The sequence below is a fragment of the Notolepis coatsorum genome (genome assembly GCF_963971535.1).
Source record: "Notolepis coatsorum genome assembly, chromosome: 10".
Classification (NCBI taxonomy): Eukaryota; Metazoa; Chordata; class Actinopteri; order Aulopiformes; family Paralepididae; genus Notolepis; species Notolepis coatsorum.
In genome coordinates this window covers 56,309,605-56,335,217 of record NC_140174.1, presented here as the reverse complement: position 1 = coordinate 56,335,217, position 25,613 = coordinate 56,309,605, and the positions used below count along the sequence as shown (strand labels likewise).

Here is a 25,613-nt window from a genome sequence, read left to right as displayed (position 1 = left end):
CTATATCCTCTGGTACAACTCTGAAGCATGCAGAAATGTCAGCACTGCCTCTGTGATCAACTGGTGGTTCTCATTATCCATGCCAAAGAATGATTTAAGAGAGAAGGAAGAGACTCCCAGCTCTTCCAGACTTTTATAAAAGATTTCCCTCTCTTTCCTATACCTTTCACATTTTAGGAAGACATGCCCGACAGTTTCAGTCTCTCCACATTCACACACCCCATCTGGATGTTTGCCCACAATGCACAAGCTACTGTTCAACCCACAGTGCCCCAGCCTCAGTCTACACATCTTCACCCTATCACTCCTTGACCCATATCCCTCCACCTTGATCTTGACCCGAGGCTGCAGAGAGAAATAGTGCCTTCCCTTGGTCCCCCTTTCCCACTCATCCTGCCACTCAGCCTCGAAGAGTGCCTAAACTTTTAACCAGTGTAGAAACAGGCGTCGGCCAATCAGAGAGCGTCTCCGAGAAATGCGGCTGGGTTTGGTATTCACACGCCTAAGCTTAACCAGTGTAGAAACAGGCGTCGGCCAATCAGAGAGCGTCTCCGAGAAATGCGGCTAGGTTTCGTAATCACGCACCAGACGAAGGGGGCGGCATCTTTTGTAACATAATAATACTCATTTTGCCATTAAATCAATAGAGATAAGATTTTATCAACCATACACGTCGCATTTATCCATGCTCGGGTGCATTTTGTACGCAAGTTAAATTATAAGGTTTGTTTGGTGAGTTGCATTTTCTTTCCTTCCTCTTCCTTCCAACATGTGTTGTTTCAGCACCGTAACCAGTGTGATCGAACGGGTCTTGCAGGCTTTATGAGAGCATCAACAATGGGGGACAAACATATTTGCATTTAACTTGGCATGGACACATGACACGATACAAGCACTTTAATCTGCATCGTCGAGGTAGCTAGAGTATGATCCATTAACGGATGCTAACGCTAAAAACAATATGGAGGACACGACCGATAGTAGAGAGAGCGCTTTCACTCGAGGCTTTGTCTTATTACTACTAGATATAGACTTAACGTTAGCTATCCTCGGAATCCACTGCAACTTTCAGTTTTAACAAATACACAGCTTGCACAGCGGAAACATCATTCAATGATACTTTAGGAAGTGGATCATGTCTTATAACGTTAGCTGTGTGCAGCACGCTGCATAGAAGCCAGGGCCAGGTGTTGAAACATGCACCGGTCAAGTCTTTTTGGACGTTGGATTCAGGGTAGAGAGATACGGATATTTGTATTTGGCCTCCTAAGTTCTGGATTTTAACATATTTGTGCAGCCATACTCACTGCAAGCAATCATTTCGCCACTGTTAGTATGGTGATTGAGGACATACATTCCTGGGACAGTAACATTAGGCCCGCCTAACGGTAAAACATTAACACAATTGGTTCACCGGTGTGGTCAATTTGAGATATCACGGCAATCTATATATTATTTTGCTTAACATTTTCCTAGCCCCTTTCGTGACTGTGTATGCACGCCTTGCTTTGAATACAAAAATACAGTATTCAAAGCAAGGCGACGTGCACAGTACACAGTCACGAAAGGGGCTAGGATTTTCCATGCTTTGTCAAGATTGGTAGAGAGAGATGCGAGAGATGCGATGTCATCAAAGAGAACAGAGTTGGTTTGAGACCGATAGATGGATTGGGAATAGGGATGACCGTATAGGAGTACCATAGACATTTTCAGCTTCTCTTTTAAAATGTCTCTTTCAGAACTACACAGTGCACATTTAAATCTGTAGAATTTGACCCCACCACTGCTGTAGAGAAACACAGTGGAACCAAAGATTGGCATATTGACTTGTGACGATAAGACTTGCTCTAATTTATTTCTTTTTCTGTTTTTCAGTTCCTCTTTTGGAATAATATCTGGAAAGGATGGAATGTTCTATCGATAGGCTAATACAATTGTGTTTCTGTAACCTTATAGTTTTGTAATTGCTTCCATTTTACTAAAAAGCTGGAACCAAAAGCAAAACTGATTAATTAATGCAATGGCACACATTGGCATATAAATGTAAAAGATGTATATATATATAATATAGGTTTTGTTATTTTGGCAACATTTTGTATTAAGTTGGAAGTAGGGAAATGTATCATCTCCGGCCTACCTGTTCAAGCTACAAAGTCAGAAAAACATGAATGCTGCTCACACTAAACTTTGTTCTTAACCAACTACTGTATTGATACTTGATTGGTCTGAAAGCATACTAAGTTGAAATAATTTTTTTTTCAAATTCATACAGTTTTATATATTTCTATATTTTTGGTCACCGTATACAATGTGGGTGGCCATGTTGAAATGACAGAGTTGAGAAATCGTACATCAGTTTGCGACTAGCGAGTTGACTCACTGTTTTATTAGATTTTTTCTAGTAGGAAGTCGGAATTTCCAACCTCCGAGTTATGATCAAACGCAGAATTAATATTGGGTTTTGACAGAGGATTATAATTTCTGTGCATCCCTAAATGGGAAGCTGAACTACTGAAGTTGTTGTGAATTGATTACAATCAAGGCTGATTATTAAATCATTGAGAATCATTTCTGTTGTCAGTATGTCGTTTGTATTCTGCTTTTCTGTTCAGAGTAGGGATTTATTCAACCTTAGTAGGTCCGCAGTACACACTGCTTATCTTCCTATCCGCTGTTAGATATATTAAAAGTATCACAGAAGTTTGTAAACAGACCCAAGTATGTTATAATAAAGTGTGAGAACACTTGAGAGAGAGAGAGAAAGAGAAAAAAGCCAGATTAAAAACACTTGCTCAATATTAATGAAGTTATGAAATAATATTGAGCAAATGACAACAGTGTGTGTGGGTGACCTTCCTCCTCATAGCCTGATCCTCTCCACCACCTGTCACAGACTAATGTTCAAGGTGTATAAACTGATACAACAGCGCTATAGCATGAAGGATTGTTCCACATCCTCTCCCAGTTTTCCAAATAATCATATTTCAGCCAGTAGACCTACTTGAAGCCCATGTCATTGTTGAAAACAGCATCTAGCTGAATAGCCAATGTCCACAATATATATTTTGACCCCAGTAGATCACTGGTCATATAATCCACCACCCATGTGCTCCCTGGAGGATTTAACAAGACATACATGTCTCTGAATAGAAATTTTTAGAAGCCTGAAGGTGTCTAGTTAACAAATACAAATGTTCTGTCCAAAACGGTCCTAAAGGGTTAATTTGGCAGCCTTTTCATACAAGGCTATGGATGGACATTTGAGGATTTTGCTAACTTTTGAACGAGACAGAAAGACGAACTAACCAGTTTTCCAATACACAATTGACACTGGGAATTCATAAAAAGAAATAGATGGAATGATGCTTAAAACTTTTGGAAACGTGTAAAAAATATGTGAAATCTAACTAGGAAGGTCATGGTCTTTAGGAGGGCCTCCCATGTACCCCTTGGAAGTTTTATCGACTCCCTAAATGTTTCTAGTTAACAAATACAAATGTTAACCGCACAAAAACATTTCCCATCTTGGATTCCATCAGACAAACTAGCTTCTGAACCAGACATCACAGAAAGACAAATTAACTCACCGACCTCTCTACACAAATTACATATATATTTTTTCTATTTAAAATGCTATTTTTGTGATGGAACAATATTTCCACAGACAAGCTAACAGTCACTTTGAAGGAGCTACAGAGTCGATTGTGCACCAGTCAACAATATGAAGAACTGCATAAAGCTGGCCTGCAGGGGAGGGTGGCAAGGAACCAGAGGTGGAAGTACACAGTTCCCTTTAGTAAAAGTAAAAATCCTCGATTCAAAACTTTACTTGCGTATTTGTATCTGATATTGAATGTACTTAAGTATCAAGTAAAAGCACACATTCTACATGCTGTCGGTGTATTCCAGTGCTTTGGAGCCTTCAACCTCAAACCATTCACCTCTAAAGGTTACGTTAAAGTGGTTATGTGATCCAGTTATGCCGGCTCTGATTGTGTCCTATGCAAAATATCCTTCTTCAAAATAACAAATGGGTTCAGATGAATGTAGTGAAGTAAAAAGTACAATATTCCATTTGAAATGTAATGGAGTAAAAAGTACAAAGTTCCCTAAAATGAAAATACTGCAAGTAAAGTACCTAGAAACTATACTTTGGTGCAGTACTTCCACCACTTCAAGGAATCTGCATCCCCCTTCTTGCACCAACAGTTGAAGCGAGGCCCTTGAGAGATGCCCTGTGAGAGGGTGTCCTGTGCGGGGGTGTCCTGTGAGAGATGCCCTGTGAGGGGGTGTCCTGTGAGAGATGCCCTGTGAGAGGGTGTCCTGTGAGAGGGTGTCCTGTGAGAGATGCCCTGTGAGAGATGCCCTGTGAGAGATGCCCTGTGAGGGGGTGTCCTGTGAGAGATGCCCTGTGAGAGGGTGTCCTGTGAGAGGGTGTCCTGTGAGGGGGTGTCCTGTGAGAGATGCCCTGTGAGAGGGTGTCCTGTGAGTAGGGCTGGGCGATATGACGATATTATATAAATATCGGGTACAGTTCATTAACGATACACTTTTTTAACGTATCGTGGATATCGTGATGTTTTGCCCAAGAGGATTGTGTCGCGTCAATCTGGTCCACCCCGTTCAAACTTTTGAACAACGCCGCTCCCACACACACATTACTGCATCAAAGTTAGTACTTATGATTAACAAAGGCATTCGTTTTGTGGCATCAACATTATATAGTTACACGTTATATAGTTACACATCAGCGTATTTACCCAAACATAGCAACGTCCGATGACGACATAGATAGCAAGCGTTACTGTTCATATCTCAGTCCGTGCCGAGTTGTGCGTGCCCATTCTGCTGTCTGTTAAGAAAGTTTTCAATCAGACAGATGTATGGAAAGGCTTTTATTATAACATTTGTTGCAGTAAAATCATTATGCCTCGTTGTTATGCTGCGGTGCGCTAGTAATCACTCGTCGGCTGCGGTGAGCTGTTGTTGTTGTCGTTGAGCTGAGCTCTCGTTAAAATCAAAGGAGGGCATTCAGGAATGTAAAAAAAGAATAGCGCTGCTTGCCGATTGGTGCTAAGAACAGCAGGGCGGGTACAAGCGGTGTGACGTAATTGGCAGACTCGACTGTCAATCAAAATTATTCTGTTGCCGGCTGAATGATTGAATGAATGAACGTTATTAACGATTGCAGAATGGGTACAATACAGTACAGCTCAATACAACAACAGTGGACTGACTGGAGGATGAAGACCAGAAAAAGACTTTCGGCTTTTTTACATAAGGGTCCTCCATTTTCAATTCATCAAAACATTTAGAGACATACAAATATACAGTAGTTTCATAAAAATGCTAAAATCCTATTGATTGATTGATTGATTTAAAACTTTATTAACATATTGCAGAATGGGTACAGTACAGCTCAATACATACAATTGTTAAGGGGATGCAGACCAGAGAAAGACTTTCGTCTTGTTTACATCAGGGTCCCCCATTTTCAATTCATCATATTTCATATCTAAATCATATAATATCTCATTGCTAAATATATGCAATATATAATCTAATAATCCAATAATCTAAATCTAATATATAATATAAAAATGCTAAATGCATGGGTATTTTATTTTGTCTTTAATGTTAGCTTGCAAACTCAAATACTGTCTTGGTAAGCCTCATAATGAATTGTTTGGGGGAAAAAAGAAAAACATCGTGATGCGTATCGTGTATCGCCGAAAGGTCAGAAAATATCGTGATATCATATTTAGGCCATATCGCCCAGCCCTACCTGTGAGAGATGCCCTGTGAGAGGGTGTCCTGTGAGAGATGCCCTGTGAGAGGGTGTCCTGTGAGAGATGCCCTGTGAGAGGGTGTCCTGTGAGAGGGTGTCCTGTGAGGGGGTGTCCTGTGAGAGATGCCCTGTGAGAGGGTGTCCTGTGAGAGATGCCCTGTGAGAGGGTGTCCTGTGAGAGATGCCCTGTGAGAGATGCCCTGTGAGAGGGTGTCCTGTGAGAGGGTGTCCTGTGAGAGATGCCCTGTAAGAGGGTGTCCTGTGAGAGATGCCCTGTGAGGGGGTGTCCTGTGAGAGATGCCCTGTGAGAGATGCCCTGTGAGAGGGTGTCCTGTGAGAGATGCCCTGTAAGAGGGTGTCCTGTGAGAGGGTGTCCTGTGAGAAATGTCCTGTGAGAGATGCCCTGTGAGAGATGCCCTGTGAGAGATGCCCTGTGAGAGATGCCCTGTGAGAGGGTGTCCTGTGAGAGATGCCCTGTGAGAGATGCCCTGTGAGAGATGCCCTGTGAGAGGGTGTCCTGTGAGAGATGCCCTGTGAGAGATGCCCTGTGAGAGGGTGTCCTGTGAGAGGGTGTCCTGTGAGAGATGCTCTGTGAGAGGGTGTCCTGTGAGAGATGTCCTGTGAGAGATGCCCTGTGAGAGGGTGTCCTGTGAGAGATGCCCTGTGAGAGATGCCCTGTGAGAGGGTGTCCTGTGAGAGATGCCCTGTGAGAGGGTGTCCTGTGAGAGATGCCCTGTGAGAGATGCCCTGTGAGGGGGTGTCCTGTGAGAGATGCCCTGTGAGAGATGCCCTGTAAGAGGGTGTCCTGTGAGAGGGTGTCCTGTGAGAAATGTCCTGTGAGAGATGCCCTGTGAGAGATGCCCTGTGAGAGATGCCCTGTGAGAGATGCCCTGTGAGAGATGCCCTTGAGAGATGCCCTGTGAGAGGGTGTCCTGTGAGAGATGCCCTGTGAGAGATGCCCTGTGAGAGATGCCCTGTGAGAGGGTGTCCTGTGAGAGATGCCCTGTGAGAGATGCCCTGTGAGAGGGTGTCCTGTGAGAGATGCCCTGTGAGAGATGCCCTGTGAGAGATGCCCTGTGAGAGATGCCCTGTGAGGGGGTGTCCTGTGAGAGATGCCCTGTGAGAGATGCCCTGTGAGAGGGTGTCCTGTGAGAGATGCCCTGTGAGAGATGCCCTGTGAGAGGGTGTCCTGTGAGAGATGCCCTGTGAGAGGGTGTCCTGTGAGAGATGCCCTGTGAGAGGGTGTCCTGTGAGAGATGCTCTGTGAGAGGGTGTCCTGTGAGAGATGTCCTGTGAGAGATGCCCTGTGAGAGGGTGTCCTGTGAGAGATGTCCTGTGAGAGATGCCCTGTGAGAGGGTGTCCTGGGAGAGATTCCCTGTGAGAGATGCCCTGGGAGAGATGCCCTGTGAGAGGGTGTCCTGTGAGAGATGCCCTGTGAGAGGGCGCTCGGAACGGCACATTTAATTAATCCCATTCTCTCTCTCCATGTTTTCTCTCTTCTACCCGTTGACTTCTGGTTCCTGCCATCATGCTACACACTTGACGTTGACCAGGAACCAGCTGGTCCCAAAGGTCTACAGGACGAGTTATGAGCCAGACGACAGAACCCTCTAACGATGCTCCTGATGTTACAGAAGGTCTAATTATTATTTTTCTAAACCATGAATTTCACTGTATCACTTGTCCTTTGTTTGGGGAGGTGTATTTTGAGAGTCAAGAAAAAGAGAATATAGACTGGTGTGTGCCTTTCTAAAGATCCACAGTGGCTTTGGAAAGCATTGGGACCCCTTCACCTTTTCTACATTCTGCTGTGTGGATTTTCTTTAATGTTTTTGCCATCAATCCATCCACACAAAATACCCCATAATGATGAAGCGAATACATGTTTTTAAAATGTATACCAATTGAAATACAGAAATTCCCCATTTTTCACAAGTATTCAGACCCTCATATGTATTCTCATATGTAGCTTCGATGCATCGTGTTTGCAGAGGAGATTGTTTTGCTTAGATCTTAGCCGAGTTTAGTGCACTTATGGCCCTGGGTTAGAAACTGAACTTAAGTCTGTTAGTCCGGGTGGGCATGACACTGAAGAAACAGTTGATTGGACTGATATATAGCTACTGTATGTATGTGTGTGGACAAGTACAGTAAATATTTGCACTCCCAGTCCCATGTGATGCCTCTCAGCACTTTGGTATCACTGTTCATTTATGATCCGGAGGGAGGCTGTCGTCATGCAAGCGGTGCCACTTGGCCATTAACCCTTTCAGGTGTATGAAAAATGAACATTGTAATGATGACACAACAACGAAAGAGTTATAGAATTCTGAGAAAACATTCTGACAAACTACCAGGTGTGAGGTGTCATCCACTGTCCAGAGAGTCACGCGTCTCCTGGAGTTTTAACTTGCTGCTCATGAACCCACAGCCCCTGAAGCCCCCTGCCCCGCCCCCGCCCAGGAAGAAGCTAAGATAACGACAGAGAAGGACGAGAAGGCAGAGGACGAGAAGGCAGAGGACGAGAAGGCAGAGGACGAGAAGGCAGAGGACGAGAAGGCAGAGGACGAGGTGGCGACGCCTGTGGCAGTGCCGGAGGCAGCGGCAACAGAAACGGCAACGGCAACAGCAACAGAAACGGCAACGGCAGCAACAACGGCAGCAGCACCGGTAGCGGCGGTGACGGTGGTGGAGGAAGAGGAGGAGGAAGAAGAGTATGTTGTGGAAAAGGTCCTGAACCGGCGCGTGGTTAAAGGAAGAGTGGAATACCTGCTGAGGTGGAAGGGCTTCACTGAGTGAGTGACGTGATGTGTTAAATGTTTCATAATCATAAACCAAGGTTGTAATATGTCCCAAGCGAATGCTGCAGGGCCGTGCACAGATATTTTGGGGGGGCAAGCAACAAAAAAAGCACTCCCACCACACCCAAAGTCAAACAGGGAGGTATTTCTTTTTTTTTTTCAATCTTTTGATGGTTATCCTGCCCCGTTTTAAGCTGAGATTGTAGTAAACTAAAACTTATATGCAAAACATAAAAAAAAATAAAAATCTGAGGGTACTTCATGTATAGCAAGGCAAAATGAGCAGTGTCTCTCAAGCCCCCTTTAGACCCTATCTGTGCACATGCCTGGCATGCGGCGATGCTGTATCTTAAACTAAACATCTAATGTGTATCATTTCTCTGTTTCTGCAGTGTAGACAACACGTGGGAGCCGGAGGATAATTTGGACTGTCCGGACCTGATCGGAGAGTTCCTGCAGTCCCAGAAAACAGCCCACGAGGGCAAGAGGAAGGCTGCAGAGGGAGACGAGAGTAAATCCAAGAGGAAAAAAGACGAGGTAGGTCCAAATGAATTATTAGTGTTTGATTAGCCACATAATCATCTCTGCCAATGAAATTGGTACCTTTTATGCTAATCTGCAACTTATTCTTGACAAAAATCTGTCAACATATTATGAAGTGCTTGGTCCATCTTGACCAAATCACAGGTCAGAAATGGACCAGTGATGTAAAAAAGAAAAAAGGTTAAATGTGTCTGCAGACACATTGCCTAACCTTTATTTAACATAAATAAATACAAAGTGTCATGATAAGAATTGCCAAGCAACACGTGTCATTTCAGGAGAACTGCTTTGGGCCACGGATGAAGCATGTTTTGTGTGTTTTCTCAACCAGCATTTTGTGTTGTGTTTCAGACGGAGAAGTTAAGGGGCTTTGCTCGAAGTCTGGATCCAGAGAGAATAATTGGTGCCACTGATTCCACAGGAGAGCTGATGTTCCTCATGAAATGGTTCGTACACTGATTCCACAGGGGAACTGATGTTCCTCATGAAATGGTTCGTACACTGATTCCACAGGGGAACTGATGTTCCTCATGAAATGGTTCGTACACTGATTCCACAGGGGAACTGATGTTCCTCATGAAATGGTTCGTACACTGATTCCACAGGGGAACTGATGTTCCTCATGAAATGGTTCGTACACTGATTCCACAGGGGAACTGATGTTCCTCATGAAATGGTTCGTACACTGATTCCACAGGGGAACTGATGTTCCTCATGAAATGGTTCGTACACTGATTCCACAGGGGAACTGATGTTCCTCATGAAATGGTTCGTACACTGATTCCACAGGGGAACTGATGTTCCTCATGAAATGGTTCGTACACTGCATTTGATTCGTAGCCTGCCAGAGGTTTGACAACCGTCAAAAATTAAATGTCACAGGCTAAATAAACTTGTAATTAAATACGGTAGTCATGACAGCATCTGGCTACACGTACATTCGTAGGGTACATTCGTAGGGTATCGCCACTTATTTCCCCATTCGATTCCGATTCACAAGGTCACGATTTGATTAGATTCAATATTGATTCGGTTAGGGATATTTATTCTTCTTGGATATGAAAGAGATTCTCAGAGAACTAATGCTGTAAATTGTACAAGGAATCCTCTAACCGGGTGCATTATTACAAATATTAATGTTTACATTAAGAATTGACCACAAATGGTGGCTAGGTGGCGCAGTGGGCAAGGCGCTCGCCACCAACGCAGGAGATGCTGGGTTCGAGCCCAGCTCTCGCCGTTGCTACCAGCTTGGCTGGTCGTTCATACTAATACAATTGGCAGTATTAGGGGGTGGGAAGCTGGTGGGTGGGGATCGGACGTTGTGGACAGCGACTCCAACAGGTCGGTTGGTGCACCTGCGCAGTAGAATCAGGAAGCGACGGGCGGCGTGTCCCTCCCATGCAGACCCTCGCCGCTGAGAGATCGCGCTGTGCAGGTGAAAAGATGCGAGAGTACCGGAGGGGACACGTGATGCAAGGCTTGGTCCACATTGCAGCCGGCTTGTGGGAGGCATGGCCTAACAACGTTCGAGACAGGGGAGGGTAGAATTGGACAATACGAAATTGGGGAAGGGAGAAAAATAGAAAATGGGGAGAAAAAGTAGATCAAAAAATAAATAAACAATTGACCACAAATCAGTTATATTAATGTCATTATTTAACATGACCAACACACTACAGCAGTCAACACAACATAGCATGCATATATATATATGTACAATATATGTATATATATATATGTTTAAGATTGATCTCAGGATTTTATGAATCGATATTGGATCATTCAAATTTAAATCGATTTGAACCGATTTTTATATTTTCCTTTTTAAACCCAGCGCTACACATTTGTATGTATTGTTGCTAGTAAATATTATGCCATGTGTGAATATACTTATCAACTTATATCTCTTGATTTCAGTGTGCACTTTCTATGATCTGAATGTCCTCTGTCCTCCTTTTAGGAAGAATTCTGACGAAGCAGACCTTGTACCAGCGAAGGACGCTAACGTTAAGTGTCCGCAGGTGGTCATCTCTTTCTACGAGGAGCGTCTCACGTGGCACTCGTATCCCACCGAGGAAGAGAAGAAGGACGATAATAAGAACTAACATGCGGTTAGGGAGAGGGGGGGCAAAAAATAAGTAGTTTTGAAAACTATAGAAGTAGTTTTGAAAACTATAGATGTAGTTTCAACAAGGTTTTTAGACGGAGGGGCAGAGACGAGCGGGAAAACATTGGACTCTTTTGTCTTTCAGCTCCATATCACCCATCTTGATTCAACTAGCCCTCCATCCGGATACGATGAAAGTGAATATGTGATATGGGTTTGCTTGAGAACCATTCCAGGAGGACATGTAAAAATGCAGTGTTAAAGTTTTCTAAATATCCATTCCAGTGACAAGTTATTTGGATACTGCAGGATCATTTTCACTCTACAAATTGGTCCAGAGGTCCAGGTTGTTTTGCTATGACATTATTGTATTGTTGGGAGACGTGTGATCATGTTGTCTTTCATGACAGGCTGTGCCATTTATTTTTTTACTTAAGTGACTAGTTGCTTTTGAGAGCTAAACAATGGTTAATTTCTTCTCCAGAAAGTCTTTATTGATGTAAATGTTTTGAGGGTGCAACCCCCGAAGGGCCTAGACCCTGTAAAAAAAATTGGTGGTTTTATTATAATTATTCAGCTTCCGCCACATGTACCTCAACGCATGCGTCACTTTTTATGCAATTCGGCCTGCTGATAGACCAGCAAAAAGTTACACGATGAGACAAAAAAGTGGAACGAACAATCCTCATGGTGGCGCTATAACAAGCATTGAAAATTATAAATTCAAACGGCTGTATCTCGTGAGACCATTAGAGATGTGATTTTTTCTTTCTTTAACACATTAACTGCCACGCTTATATCCATCAATGTTTGATCACTGCCACCAGTCTAAGTCTATGGAGATGTTTACCTTTGCAGGGCTATAACTTTTTAAATTGTATTGCTAAATTGACATTACTATGGCCCATTCAACATCGATTATCTATCGTTCAGGATGTAGGAACGTTTAACTTTTTCATTCACACATTCATACAAAAATACTGTCTAGAATATAAATATGTTTTTATCGTTTTCTGCAGTAATTCCTAGAACGTGAGATATAGGCATAAATGCATTATATAGATTATCAAATGCCGTTTGATACCGATCCAAGCTATATAAAAAACGTCAACTTACATGGTCCTAAACGTTATGCACGGGGGGGGGGGGGGGGTCGTTTATAATTCTGTGATCGCCGTTAACCCTTTATCTGCTGGAGATTATTCTCATCTTAATCCCTTCTCTGCCAGTACTGTAAGTATATGGAGATGTTCCCCTTCTTTGCAGGGCTATAACTTTAAATTGTATTGCTAAATTGACATTACTATGGCCCATTCAACATCAAGTATCTAACGTTTAGGATGTAGCAACGTTCTACTTTTTCATTCACACATTCATACTAAAATACGGTCTAAAGTATAAATATGTTTTTATCGTTTTCTGCAGCATTCCATAGAACGTGAGTTATAGCCATAAATACATATATTAGATCATCAAATGTAGTTTGATACCGATTGACGCCAGATAAAAAATTTCAACTGTACGTGGTCCTAGACGTTATGACTTATCATCTGCTGGTGCCCGGAGTGGGGGGGGGTTTATAAGTCCGTGGCCGACGTTAAATCATTTATGTAGTATGGGTTATATATAGATCAGAGCAGTTTGTATGGATAATAATAATCAAACACGCTGAAACTCACCGCAGCTTCCTCGTAGCGATGGGGGATGCTACTGGAGCAAAAAGATCGTTATTATGGGATGTCGATCTAGTTGGTCCAGTTCCAGGTTGTATAATACTAATATACGTCCAATCATGTTGTTTATCGAGTTATGGCAACGGATCCATGTCCAGTGTGTCGAGATGGAGCCGGACGAAATATGGGTGAGCACCACTTCCGGCCACTCACTTCGGTTTTGGCAACTCGCCGATCGGCCACCAGGTGGCGGTCTTGAACCGTTGGAGAGTTGAGAGGAGATCTACAGCACCCCTCAAGTCTCCGTGGGTGAAATATGATTTGAAATATTGATCTCAAAGACGCTGTACGACGTCATTGGCAGATTACGCATGGCGGAGAATGACGTCGTAACACGTCATTGGCGAGAAAAGGGTTAAATGCTTCATGTACTATGGGTGATATATAGATCAGAGCAGTTTGCATCGATAATGATAAACAAAAACGCTGAAAGTCACGGCAGCCTCCTCTTACCGTTGGGCGATGATACTGGAGCAAACAGATCCCAGTTATTTGATGGGGATCGAGGCGATCCATTTCCGGTTTGTATAATACTAATACACGCCCAAATCATGTGGATTATTGAGTTATGGCAGCGATCCATATCCACGGTGTGTGGCTAGAGTCCTGGGATGATATGCGAGTGGCCGGACGGATTTAGGAGACGCACCGATATGCAACCGGCATATCCGGTTTGGCAACTCGCCGATCATCCACCAGGTGGCAGTGTTGAAGCGTTGCAGAGTTGTGCTGAGTCCCACAGCATCATACAAGGCTCCGTGAGTGAAATATGAATACCATGGCGAAAATATGAAATATGATCACAATAACGTTGTACGCCGTGATCTGGCAGAATTCGCATGAACTTGAAACCCGTTGTACGACGTGAATGGCGCACAAAGTGTTAATGATCTTTTTCCGTTTTTTTTCTCCCATCCCAATGTTAGTCGTTATGCCAATTCCCAATCCCCTTCCTGGTCGTTGCGCACTCTACCCCCTACCGTCGGTCCGGGAGGGCGGAGACTATCACATGCTTCCTCCGACACATGTGTACCCAGCCCACCGCTTCTTTTCACCTGGCAGCGCGGACTCTCACTGGGAGAGTGTAACGTGTGGAAGGTGACACAACCTCTCTTAGATCCTTTCCTTGCTGTGCAGGCGCCCCGACCGAACTGTAGGAGTCGCTGTTTACAACGACGAGGACCCACCCTCTAACACTGCCAATTGTGTTAGTATGTACGGTCGGCCAACCCGGAAGCACCACAGCTGGATTCGATCCTACTGTCTGTGGTGGTAGACAGACGTTTAGTCCGCTGCACTACCCGGCCGCCGCTTAGAGATAATAATAATAATGCAGGACCTCTTTAGGGGGTCTTTATTTGGCATGCAACAAACTGGACATGCAATTGGAGCGGCACACACATGCATTGTCTTTTTCTCAGTCGCCGATGTGATTGAGTCTCTGCGCCTAACCCATCCCGTCGTCCTTCCCCCCATGGGCAGCCGGGAGCAGATAGGGCGGCAACGTGAGCCGCGCCCCGGGGACCAATCCAAGTGCTCCTGCCCGTCTTCGTCAAGGACGCCACAGCGTTAGCGATCTGTTGTTGTGCATGTTTTTCCATTGGGTTTATCTTATCGGGGGGGAAACCCTTGCGAGCACGGAGAGAACATGCAAACTCCACACAGAAAGGCCTGGGAGATACCCCACCTGGGTACCTGGCATCATGGAAACCTGGTCCCCAAGCGGCAATCGAACCCTGGACCTTCTTGCTGTGAGGCGACAGTGTTAACCAGTGTTAACCACTACACCACGTGCCGCCATGTGAAACTTAATGTATTTCCTCACGATTAACAATGTTGCCTCAAGGACCCATAAAGATTTCTTGAAATTATTTGAAAAACATTTTGTTCCTGTACCAATTTGAACCAAACTTGCGGCATATCTTTAGGGAACATACGTATGCATTTTCTGTCCAATTCAGCTGAATCGGTTGAAAAACATTGGTGCTGTGAAGTTTAGTGCAAATGCCGCAAAATACAGAACCGCATGAACATCAAAAGTTGCTTGCATGACTTTGTTTCCAGTACGGAAGTTAATTTACAAAATGACAGAGATACAGCCACTTCAATATTTTCACATTAATTGCCCATAGAGTGCCATTCATTTTATGAATTTCTTCACAAGTGCTTAGTCTTTCCAGTTCATAACATCAACATAAATGATTTGGCTTGCACCCTTGTATAGGCTGCTTGCAGCTATATTATTGTTATTATTATTCTTTTTTTTAACATGTCATTGACTCTTATAATTGTAGTGGTTTTCATAAACTGGTCTTGCTTGTGTTTTGGTGAATAAACCACTTTTTGTTATTGTGTTGTCTCATTCCGGTATTACTTTAAAGGGTAACTTCAGAATGTTGGACCCTTTAGCCCTATTTCCTACTTACCAATGTCCTCCGCACAATCCATACTGAATACATACGCGCAGCTACACTGTGCACCCAAAGTAGGTGATTTCAGGGCTTTGTACAGAAAGCAGTGTGGCCCCATTGACCACTCGTTTTGTGGTTTAACTAGCCAGAGCTTGCTAGCTAGAGTATCCAGTAGGAAGAACAGTGTGGCTTGCGCTGAAAGGGGACTTACCAGTCAACACCATAAGTAGGAAATACAATTCTGAACATACCCTTTTTAAGTCTGATTGTTAATAAGAACTAAACCTGCATCAAAAGTGATGTGATTCAGTGGCTGGATCCAGGCTAATTAAGAGTTTCAAGTGGCAATCCTTATTTTTGTTTATTTTGGTGATCTCTATTGGTGATAAGTGGCTATTGCTGTTTTTCCACTGTATTGACTTCCTTTCCATCTTGAAAATTCATGCCGACTAGTACTACTGAGTTAATCTTCTATTCATTCCAAACAAAGCACTCACTTCCTGTGTGCCAGTTATTTCCCCAGGGATGTCCTACCAGACACCAGTGTTTAGAAACGGCAAAAACAATCATGAACTGGTTATAGGTAGAATCACTATTGTGTTACATCAGTAGGTGGCAAAATATACATGTATTTAATTTATATTAAATTGTTTGAGATTATCACTTTAATTCCTGCTTCAGGTCTTCTATCATATTGGTTCTCAGCGTGGGGTCTCCAGCAAAACAGAGAGTAGGTTAATTAGTGTGGGTGACCTGGCAAAGCCTTAAAATCTATATTATGCTGCCGCTTTTTTGTTTCGCTACTCCTCCCAGAGCTTTCGCACCACACTATTTAGGAAAGTTTCACCACACGGTTTGTGGGGAAAATTCAAACGACAATTTTGCTCCATAGGAATGAAACTAGTATGGCAGCTGCAATTTTAAGTACATTTTGTAAATCACAACAGTGGCCTAAATTTTGCACCTAGATATAAAAATAAGACAAAATGATGCCATGACTGTCCCCTTGCTCGTAAAAAAATATTAATCGAATTGGACATTTCAATCTCATTTTGTGGGCATTTGTTTGACAGTCACGCTCCACATACACACTACTAATGGACTCTCCACTCTAGGTGAAATCTGATTTGTTTTTACGTTTTTAGATTGCCAGAGGCCACAATTGTCAACTGAATTACACATAATCGCACATAAACCTTCATTAACTCCCTCTAGTACTCAATTTCAAACATCTAAGCTTTAACTTCTATGGTTTTGCTTTTATTGTATTCTTAAGTTAAGTGAGAAGTGCTGCCTCATTGAAATACATTGAGAATAGATGTGTGTCAGTTAGAATTTGACAGTGGGGTCCATGCACAAAAAAAAACCCACTTAAAGGGACAGGCACATGAATGAACCTCTTTCACTGGGAAAAACATGCTTATGGGGACATCAATCAACTCGGTACAGACTTCTACATTAATTGGTCTAAGTTAACCACGCCCATATGCATAGGCCACACCCTTTCATATGTCATGAACCGTTTGTCTCTAGAGACTTAACACTTTCGATGCCGGCCGTGTTTAGTTTAACACTAACTTCAATGTTAGTGTTAAAAACGCATATGTTTAAAATTATGGCTATGTGCCTAATCTGCCCGTCGCTTATCAATGACTTGTTTGCAGTCAACATTGTCGAAACGGATTGTTTTTTTTAATCGGTTCATATCCTTTTTATAGCATTTTGAAAAACTATCGTTCTCTCGAAAATTTCCGGAAAATAGAAAGATTCCCCCATAAACAGCATTTATTGGAATATTCTCGAATACACTAGACACGTTGTCATTTGTCAGCCTATTTATGAATCGTTTTCAAATAAACGCTAGATTATCGATAGTATATGTGTACTTATGCACGCTATAGAAGCGGGCTGAAAAATCGATTCTCTCATTTCCTCAACATCACATGGCACATGCTGATATCTCAGTGAATACAGCTCTGATTATCCTAAAACTGGTAACATACTCCTTACCTTAGATCAGATGTTCTCCAAAAAGATTATTCCAATTCCTGATCGCCATTCCAAATATCGATCGCCTTTATTGATTGATTATTGGCTGCTGTAAATATATATTCCACGCTGCTTTCCAACTCGCGATCACTTCCCTCATCATCAGATCCATCGCCAGCATAATGGAGTCAGTAGGCTCCCCCCACAGGGATCTCCCAGTATAATCGAATGGCCTGCAGTTACACAGGGATAGACGATAGGGGGCGGTATTTTCCCATCTGAGCTCCTAGAGGGTCTGCTGTACCAACGGGAGACTCGATTGATCAAACGACAATTAGCGTTGTCGGCACTCAACGGGGGGCATGCTAAGACGACAATATACGTCGTCGGCACTCAAAGTGTTAAGGGAGGTGTCAATCAACTCAGTAGACCGCTACATTAATTGGTCTAGATTAACCACGCTGCTACTCTGAAGCTATGCTTATGCCCCCTTTCATATCTCATGATTTAACTGTTTGTCAGAGACATGCGGGTGGTGCCGTTGGACTCACTGGGGATATCCTTTTTCATTGGTCTATGTTTGCCCCGCCGCTTATACATACGTCCCGTCCCTTTTTGTATCTTGAACCGTTTGTCGTAGAGACTCGCAAGAGAGGTGCACAGGCGTCACCCACTTTCCCAGTGGAATTGTCCAGTTTCACTAATATTCTATTAGTATAAGAATGACTATTCTGATCATCTAATTCACTCTCCACGTATCTCCCCAGCTACAGTATAGACCGTTTCAGTCTAATATCTCTGCATGTTTATGTTGTGAAGTTGAAACTGTCTATAGACAGACATTCTGTACTAAATATCTAAAGCCGTCTTCTCAGATAGAGCTCGCTGGGAAATCTTATCAAATGGGGGTCCACAGCTTCTTACTTATCCAGTTGGGAATCCATAACATGAGAAAAAAATTGCGAACCATCTATAATATACAACTTGATAACCATTCTTCCTCATAATTAATGACACGAAAGCACAGTCTCACAGTTGAAAATAAAAACACTTTATTAATCAATAAAAACAATCCCAGATTGCCAGCAAATATCTGAAGGTAAAACGTGTAGAGAGAACTACATCCAAACTCAAAAGCAGGGGGATGAGAAAGGCAACGTAAAGAAAACAAATGACCAACACAAGTAACATGAAAATATTTACAGAACAAACAAAGACGAAAGCAGTGCACTAAGATAGTAGTAGTAATAACTTAATAGTCGGTGTTGCATTGAGTTGCGATGAAGTGAATAATTCCAATCAAAGGTTGTGCGAGATCCATGCCTGAATATCATATCCATGAGAGGACTTAGAAGTAGTGTCTCCTTTCAAAGTTATAATTCCAGAGAGACGATGCTATTAGTGCTGCGGATTATTTTCAGCTCGTCTTGTAAATAGTAACAGATTTCTAATCTATCAGCTATCTAAAGCTGCAAGAATCTGCCTCAATTTCAGTGGTGGGTGGGGGTAATGTACATTTACTGACAATTATATTTCATCCAGAAACACAAACAGATAATAGCACTTCTAGTTCGAGAGCAGTATACTTGAAAGTTCTCAAAAAAACTTTTAAAACAAGATATGTGCTTGTGAAATAAAGGCATTCAAAAACAGGGGTGTCCACTACACACATTCTCTTTGCTTGTCAGTTCACTCAATTAAATAATTGTTTTACTTTGTTATCAACACAAAACGTATGACTGTTTAAATACTTAAGCCCGACAGCTTTGACTTTCCAGCAAAAAAATTAAAAATAAATAAAGGAAATAGAATCTTTCAATTTCTTCAGGTAAACTGTAAATAACCGACAACATTGGCAAGTAATTTACTTTTATGGGCCACACTGCTCTCGCAAACCGGTTCAACTTACAATCCCAAGAGGCCAAAACCAGATACCTCACGTGGTTTTGATTTGGTGGTATTCGATAAGTAGAACATGTAGTCGCCAGCCCATCATGGTCAGTATTTTGAATTCCTCCAACTGGGGGTGCATTTCTTTAACAGGCACAAAGTGTCCAAAACAACAAAAAGGGGGTGTAGACCTTTTCTATGAAGTGGATGTGGCTACAGTAGACCTATAACCTTGCTTCTACTGCAGGGTGTGAGCATTTGTAAGAGTCTTAACAACCGCAACGCTCATCTCAAAACCTGCAGTAGAGGAGTAGCAAGAGACATGGCAAAATGCATACAGCCAAGCCTTTGAAGGACAAATTACAGTGCTATGTATAAGTATACAGAAGCTGATACATTTTCTAATGCAGTGTGCCTCCTTCTCTAAAACGTCCGTCTGCTCTTCCCACGGAGCTTCACCTCTTGGCCTCTCGTCAACGGCCGGCCCAAGAACACATCCTCAGCCTCGCTTTCCTTCCTGGTTCCAGTGTCCTACTTCTAAACGTCAAATCTGATCTCTTTACGGGGCCCCCTATACTTGAAGTTGTCAACATCCCGAGCCAAATTCTGGAATTTGTTATAAGACCACATTGCACGGGAGTGCAGCGTCGGAGCATTCAGATAGTTAGGTCTAGGGAACAGGCGAAAAGCACCATACATTGGTTAGTACTGGTGTTAATGGCATCCCTAAGTAATGGATTCCTTTACCCTTTGGTATCAAAACTCTTACAACCTTTACACGTTGTTCTTAAGGCTTCTCTGGGCCCTTTTGCCTAAACCGCAGCTTACGAACTCAGGAGCTCTTAATAATAACTTTCAAGTTTCCAAGGTGAGATGTGATCTAACAGTCCTTTCAAGACTTACCAAACAACGCATAGGCAATTCCAACCCCAATTTGTTGACAATTCTTCTCTTCCAATTCCCTTGATAACTAGTCCCTGCGCTCAGTAACTTGACACGGCAAATCATCATTCTTCTCTCCGGTTTGGTGCCAAATGATCTGGAGCGGCAGGTACATTTTTCCAAAAGGCTCTATTTACGGTAGGTCCTCCTTTTATACCCTTTTTTCCCCCCCTCGTTCCTTCCTTTTTCTTCCCACCATAATGAGAAATCAGTTCTCTAACAAAAGAGCTTCTGCTTCAAAGTTGTTTTGACGGTTTGCTTTTGTCCAGGAAAAAAATTGCAGGAACCAAAAGAAAAAAGGAAAAAGAACTAACGCAGGAAGAGTAGTCAACAACGCTATCTTCTTCTTCTTCTCACGAGAATATTCTCCAAAGGAAAAAAAAGGACATCTCTCTTGCATCTGCAGAAATCTTTCTTATTGATTTGGAGCAAAGTGAAAGAATCAACAGCGGCTTGTCCCCCTCACTTCTTTTTGTCCTTCTGTTTCTTCTCAGGCTTCCGGTTCTGCTCCACGGCCATCACACCGCGCGGCATGATGACCACGCTGCCGTCGGCACTGTACTGGAGGGAGTACTCGCTGGGGGGGTAGGGCCGGCCCTCCTCGTCCCGGAGCTGGGTGAACACCTCTTGGTAAAGGCTCTGCATTTTCTGCTTCATCTGACGGATGGAGCGAATGAACTCCATCTTCTCCTTCAGCAGGCGGGCCTTGTCGCGCCGGAGGTCATGGACCCCTTGCTCCAGGTTCAGGATGGTGTCCAGCTTGCGTTTGCGGCAATTCTGGGCCGCCATCTTGTTCTTGCCGCGTCTGCGGATGTCTCTGACGAGGGCCAGCTGGCCTTCGCTCAGGTGGTGTTTGGCGAGGAGCTCGTTGAACTCTTCCACGGGCAGGTTGATGATCTTTTCGTTGGAGAAGGGGATTTTCATGGCTCGGGCTCGGCGCTCGTCACGACTAGACTGCTTGTCGAGCAGGTCCTGCGCAGGCTGGAACTTGGAGTGCTGTTTGTCGCGGCCAGTCTTCTTAGCACCTGAAATGGGGATCTCTGGGTGCTCAGAGAACGGGGAAGAGAGAGGCAGGTTGTAGGTGTGATTGTGGCCGATGTTATCCAGCTGAGGGAGGCCGTGGAACTGGGAGGGGTCCTGGAAGCTCATGCGGCAGAGCTTGCTGTACTCGGGCTGGTAGCCCCCAACAGCACCTTCTTCCGGCTCCACGGTCGCCGCCTCAGAGTCAGTGCTGTATCCCACGGCTCCTTCCTCCGAGAAGGTGGCAGAGGTGGAGGACGAGGAGGCGGCAGAGGAGCAGGAGGTCTCTGAGCTGCTGGGGGAGGCCGGGCTGGAATCCAAGGAGAGGCCCGAATCCGAGTCAAACTCGTCCTCCAGCTGGGAAGCCTGGGCCTGGCTGAAGCCCTCTTCCATGGCAAGGTCCAGCAGGCTGATCTCATCGAGCATGGACTCTTCCAGCAGGGTGCTGAAGGGATCGGGCAGAACAGGGGTGGAAGTGACATTGTTACTAGTGCTGTTCATAAGTGGCGGGAGAAAGAGTCCAGTCAGGTTAGTGGCTCCAAACGTAGAGTTGACGTTAGAGGAGTTGCTGGAGGAGGGTCTGGGCACGGCGGGCCTCGGGGCGGGGGTGCTGGGGGGCTCCAGCTGGGGGCTGAAAAGCGGGGGAAAATCCTGGCTGCAGCTGGGGAGGGAGGCCTGGTGAAGGCTGACATCCTGATTGATGAGAGCCGAGCGTCCAAAGCTTCCCATGTTGCTCGACTCGGTTGTGCTACTGGTGCTGTTGACACTGTTGGCGTTGGGGGTGATTGTGGTGTGGTTGACCTCCATTGCCTTAAAAAACAGAAATACTTTGGTTAGGAAAAATGTATTCATATTACTACAAATAATCGAAACATATGGGGCATGAGGGCTGTATATATATATATATATTTATTAGATGGCGTTTTCACATTCGCCGAAATGCTTGATTGTGATTGGTCAATAGCCTCAGACAGCGGTGAATTATTTTTCGATAACTGACCGCTGCCATGGGCAACGCACAATAATCACCGGTGATTATTGCTTTTCGCAGCTGGAGCAATCAAGCCCACTGACACACACTGCATCAGTGCAATCAGACACACCTGCCGGCTGCCGGCGATAATAATAATCACTTTATTTGGGCTGACAGAGCCACAGAACAACTGCGTCTGCATTTGATCTCGTCTTGTCGATGGTGTAAAATGAATTAGTTATATTGTTAGTAAGTTAGCCATGTAATAAGCGGGATAATGTATAGCTATACTCGGTCATTGTCGCAAAATAATTGACCTTCACTGATGTTTAGAACACCTCGGCGAGGCGCCTCTGTATTCTAAACTCCGTGTCGGTCAATTATTTTGCGACAATGACCTCGTAGCTATACATTATCCCTTACATATACTATATATAACCTTTTTTGATGTTCAAAATTATCTATTTTAATTATTATATAAATATGATGAAGGAAAAGTGGATGAGATTTGATGGGTTTCAAAACAGCACGGATTGTGAAAACATTCAAGCAAAGTTTTCGTAATTGAGTTTTTTTTTTGTATTCTTTTTTAAACAAACACATAAACAAACATGACAACACACGATTAGATATACAAGCACTGTTAACAGTGCACATCAAATTAAATCACAGTTTAAATAAATGTCTTATACAAGATATGCCCCTAATACCTGCTATCTATTCCCTACACATATGCTCTTGCTCGCACCCCCCACCCTGGACCCCCCAATGGATAATCCATCCATTATTATTCGCTCTTAACCAGACACTACCATTAAATGCTAGCTTTTATTCTCTCCACCACTTCTAACCACATTGTCAATTTGGATTCATTGAGACCCAAAATTCTTGCTGTAGATATTTCTAGATAAATCACATCGAGATAAGTAAGAATCCAGACCTTTCGGCACATTTTTTCCGGTTGAATCCATTGTGATGCTATCAGTTTTTTAGCCACTGTAATACCAGATAAAACCAATCTCTTTAGCTGTGGATGTACTGCATACTCAAAAACATCATTCAACAGTAATACAGAGGGGTGTACAGGTATATTCAGAATTAAGAGATTTGATAATTGCTGGGTCACTTCTTTCCAGAATATCTTAACTGGTGGGCAGTCCCAGTACATGTGCATAAATGTCCCCTCGTCCCTATTTGTACATAAGGAGCATTTGGAGTCTTGTTTAAGACCCATTCTGTTCAGTCTTATAGGAGTCAAGTATGTCCTATGGATATAGTTAAGATTGATTTGTTGATGGTCCAGGTTCCTTGATGCAAGTCGAACATTTGCCCAGGCTTCTTGCCACTGAAAATCTATTTCCAGGTCTGGTATATCCCTCCTCCAAATAGAGTCTAGGTGGAGGGTTTCATACGAGGCCGTTAGTAATTGATGATAAAAATCTGATACAAAACCTCTCGATGTCTCTCTTTCATAGAAAAATTTGTGGTATCTGTGGTGTGCAATTGGTATCCTTAATGGAACACCGTTAACAATAATTGTGCGTAAAAAAGATATGTGGAACCGGTGAGATTAAATTCTTTTTCTATTTCATCATAGCTACAAATACCCTGTTTGTTGAAAACATCTCCTAATGTATGTATGCCTTGCTTTTCCCATCTAGGGAATCTTATAGGTCGTTTTCTAATCAGGAGTGCATTGTTATTGAATAAGGGAGTATGATTATGCCATTTATGTGGGTTAGAATATTTTTTTTGTGTTTCACGCCATATCCGGATCGCATGTGTAATTATGGGGCCAAATTTCAGTTCGCATTGCTTAATTGATATTTTGGTGTATACTATGTCCTGCAGTCTCTGTGGTGCTACTATATTTACTTCTAAATTTCTCCAGGATACTGATGCTTGGGGTTCAAACCAGGTTGTCAGTGGTCTTAAAGTGTACGCCTTAAAATAGTGGAAAAAATTTGGAATTGCCATCCCTCCGTCGGCTTTGTTTCTCTGTGCGGTGGATCTTTTTATACGTGGTTTGTTATTCCAAATAAATGTATATGCGGAAGAGTGTAATTTTTTCCAGTAACCATCTGGAGGGGGTAATGGAAGCATTGAGCTGATGAAGTTGATTCTAGGTAAGACATCCATCTTAACTATTGAAACCCGTGCCTGTACTGAGTTTTTAAGTTTTGACCACCTGTCAAGGTCGTATTTGATTTTATTTTGGATTTCTATGTAATTGTGTTTCACCGTTTGGCTTATGGTAGGGAATACTTCAACTCCCAAGCATCTAAAGCAGGGGTCAGCAACCTTTTTGACATGGAGTGTCTGTTTGAAATATAGTTGTAACTAGTGTGCCTCAACAATATTCCATGCATCGTACATTTTCTCTCTCATAATCAGGTATTTTTAATGATAATTTTTACATTATTACATCATTATTGTTATTGTTATTATTAACAATATTATTATGATGGTTGTATCAACCCTAAATCTGAGTTGGGGGGGGGGGGGGATGCAATGCAGACAAACAGCTACATACAGTGCGACCATTTCACTCACATTTGCCCATTCATTTTTGGACACATCACACACCATCGGTGTGTGTACTGTACGTGTGCTGTTATAGCTCCACCTACAGGCCTAATGGAGAACACCAGGAGAACACCAGGATGTGAATGGAGGGTGAATGTGAGGTATATCGTGTAAATAAGTTTTGATTGATCGCAAGACTACACTGTAAAAAAACAATTATAATAAGTTACCAGAACTTAAAAATATTGAGTTCAGTTACTGTGCATTACGGTTTTCAGTTTTCAATCCATAATAAGCTAACAGAAAAATAAGTACACAACCACATTATTTCAACCTAATAAAACTATGTTTATTGTCATTGTTTTAAGAACACAAGTTGACTTGGTAATACTCACATTTTGAGTAAAAATGGCTTTTAACATGTGCAATGTTCAATGAAATAGAAAAATAAATAATAAAATTTGTTGATTAATCCCACTGGTCACAATGGTGACCGTAATAATGTTTTTGTTATAAGGCTCTGCAAATGTTACTGAATGATGTAGCAACGTATTTCCAGCTAAATTGAAATAATAAACAAATAAAGGGTCTCAATTAAATATGTGGTAGTAAAAAGAACCTGTGGGAGGATTTCAACAAGATAAATGCGACAACAGTGCAAAATATTTCACTATAATATTTCAGAGAATTTTTTATTTTTTTAAAACTGCTGCCCCCTGTGCCTATGCAAATGCCCCCGCGTGCCTATGCAGGCACGCGTGCCTAGGGTTGCCTACCCCTGATCTAAAGTGTTTAAGCATTGGTATTTCTTCTGGAAGACTTGTATTCTTTGCAGGGGCGTTCAGTGGAAGGAAAGCCGACTTTGGCCAGTTTATTTTAAATCCCG

The 25,613-nt window shown here is 43.0% G+C and overlaps 2 protein-coding genes across 8 annotated transcripts in view; one reads left to right on the top strand and one right to left on the bottom strand.

The window, feature by feature from the left end:
* Positions 1-597: 597 nt before the first annotated feature.
* On the top strand, positions 598-15,822 carry cbx1b (chromobox homolog 1b (HP1 beta homolog Drosophila)). Of its 3 annotated transcripts, none has more exons than XM_084323304.1 (6): positions 598-732; positions 7,343-7,426; positions 8,221-8,584; positions 8,983-9,127; positions 9,485-9,579; positions 11,097-15,822. In XM_084323304.1, exons 2-6 carry the CDS (start codon positions 7,378-7,380, stop codon positions 11,239-11,241), a joined length of 798 nt encoding a protein of 265 aa, XP_084179430.1. In that variant the 5' UTR covers positions 598-732; positions 7,343-7,377; the 3' UTR covers positions 11,242-15,822. The 3 variants fall into 3 exon arrangements, with proteins under 3 accessions (XP_084179430.1, XP_084179431.1, XP_084179432.1); XM_084323305.1 differs by having other exon boundaries at positions 617-723; XM_084323306.1 differs by having other exon boundaries at positions 623-732; positions 7,350-7,426.
* Positions 15,823-18,405: 2,583 nt separating this feature from the next.
* nfe2l1b (nfe2 like bZIP transcription factor 1b) overlaps positions 18,406-25,613 on the bottom strand; it is a 36,214-nt gene continuing 29,006 nt past the window's right edge. For all 5 annotated transcript variants that reach the window (XM_084322797.1, XM_084322801.1, XM_084322800.1 and 2 more), the window contains one exon: positions 18,406-22,038. In XM_084322797.1, coding sequence (XP_084178923.1) covers positions 20,671-22,038 — 1,368 coding nt within the window. In that variant the 3' untranslated portion in view covers positions 18,406-20,670. The remainder of the gene's footprint in view (positions 22,039-25,613) is intronic.

Coding starts and splice junctions, on each gene's coding strand:
- cbx1b (XM_084323304.1), top strand. CDS start 7,378: ATGAGCCAGACGACAGAACCCTCTAACGATGCTCCTGATGTTACAGAA. Junction 7,427..8,220: donor TGCTCCTGATGTTACAGAAG/GTCTAATTATTA, acceptor ATGAACCCACAG/CCCCTGAAGCCCCCTGCCCC. Junction 9,128..9,484: donor CCAAGAGGAAAAAAGACGAG/GTAGGTCCAAAT, acceptor GTTGTGTTTCAG/ACGGAGAAGTTAAGGGGCTT.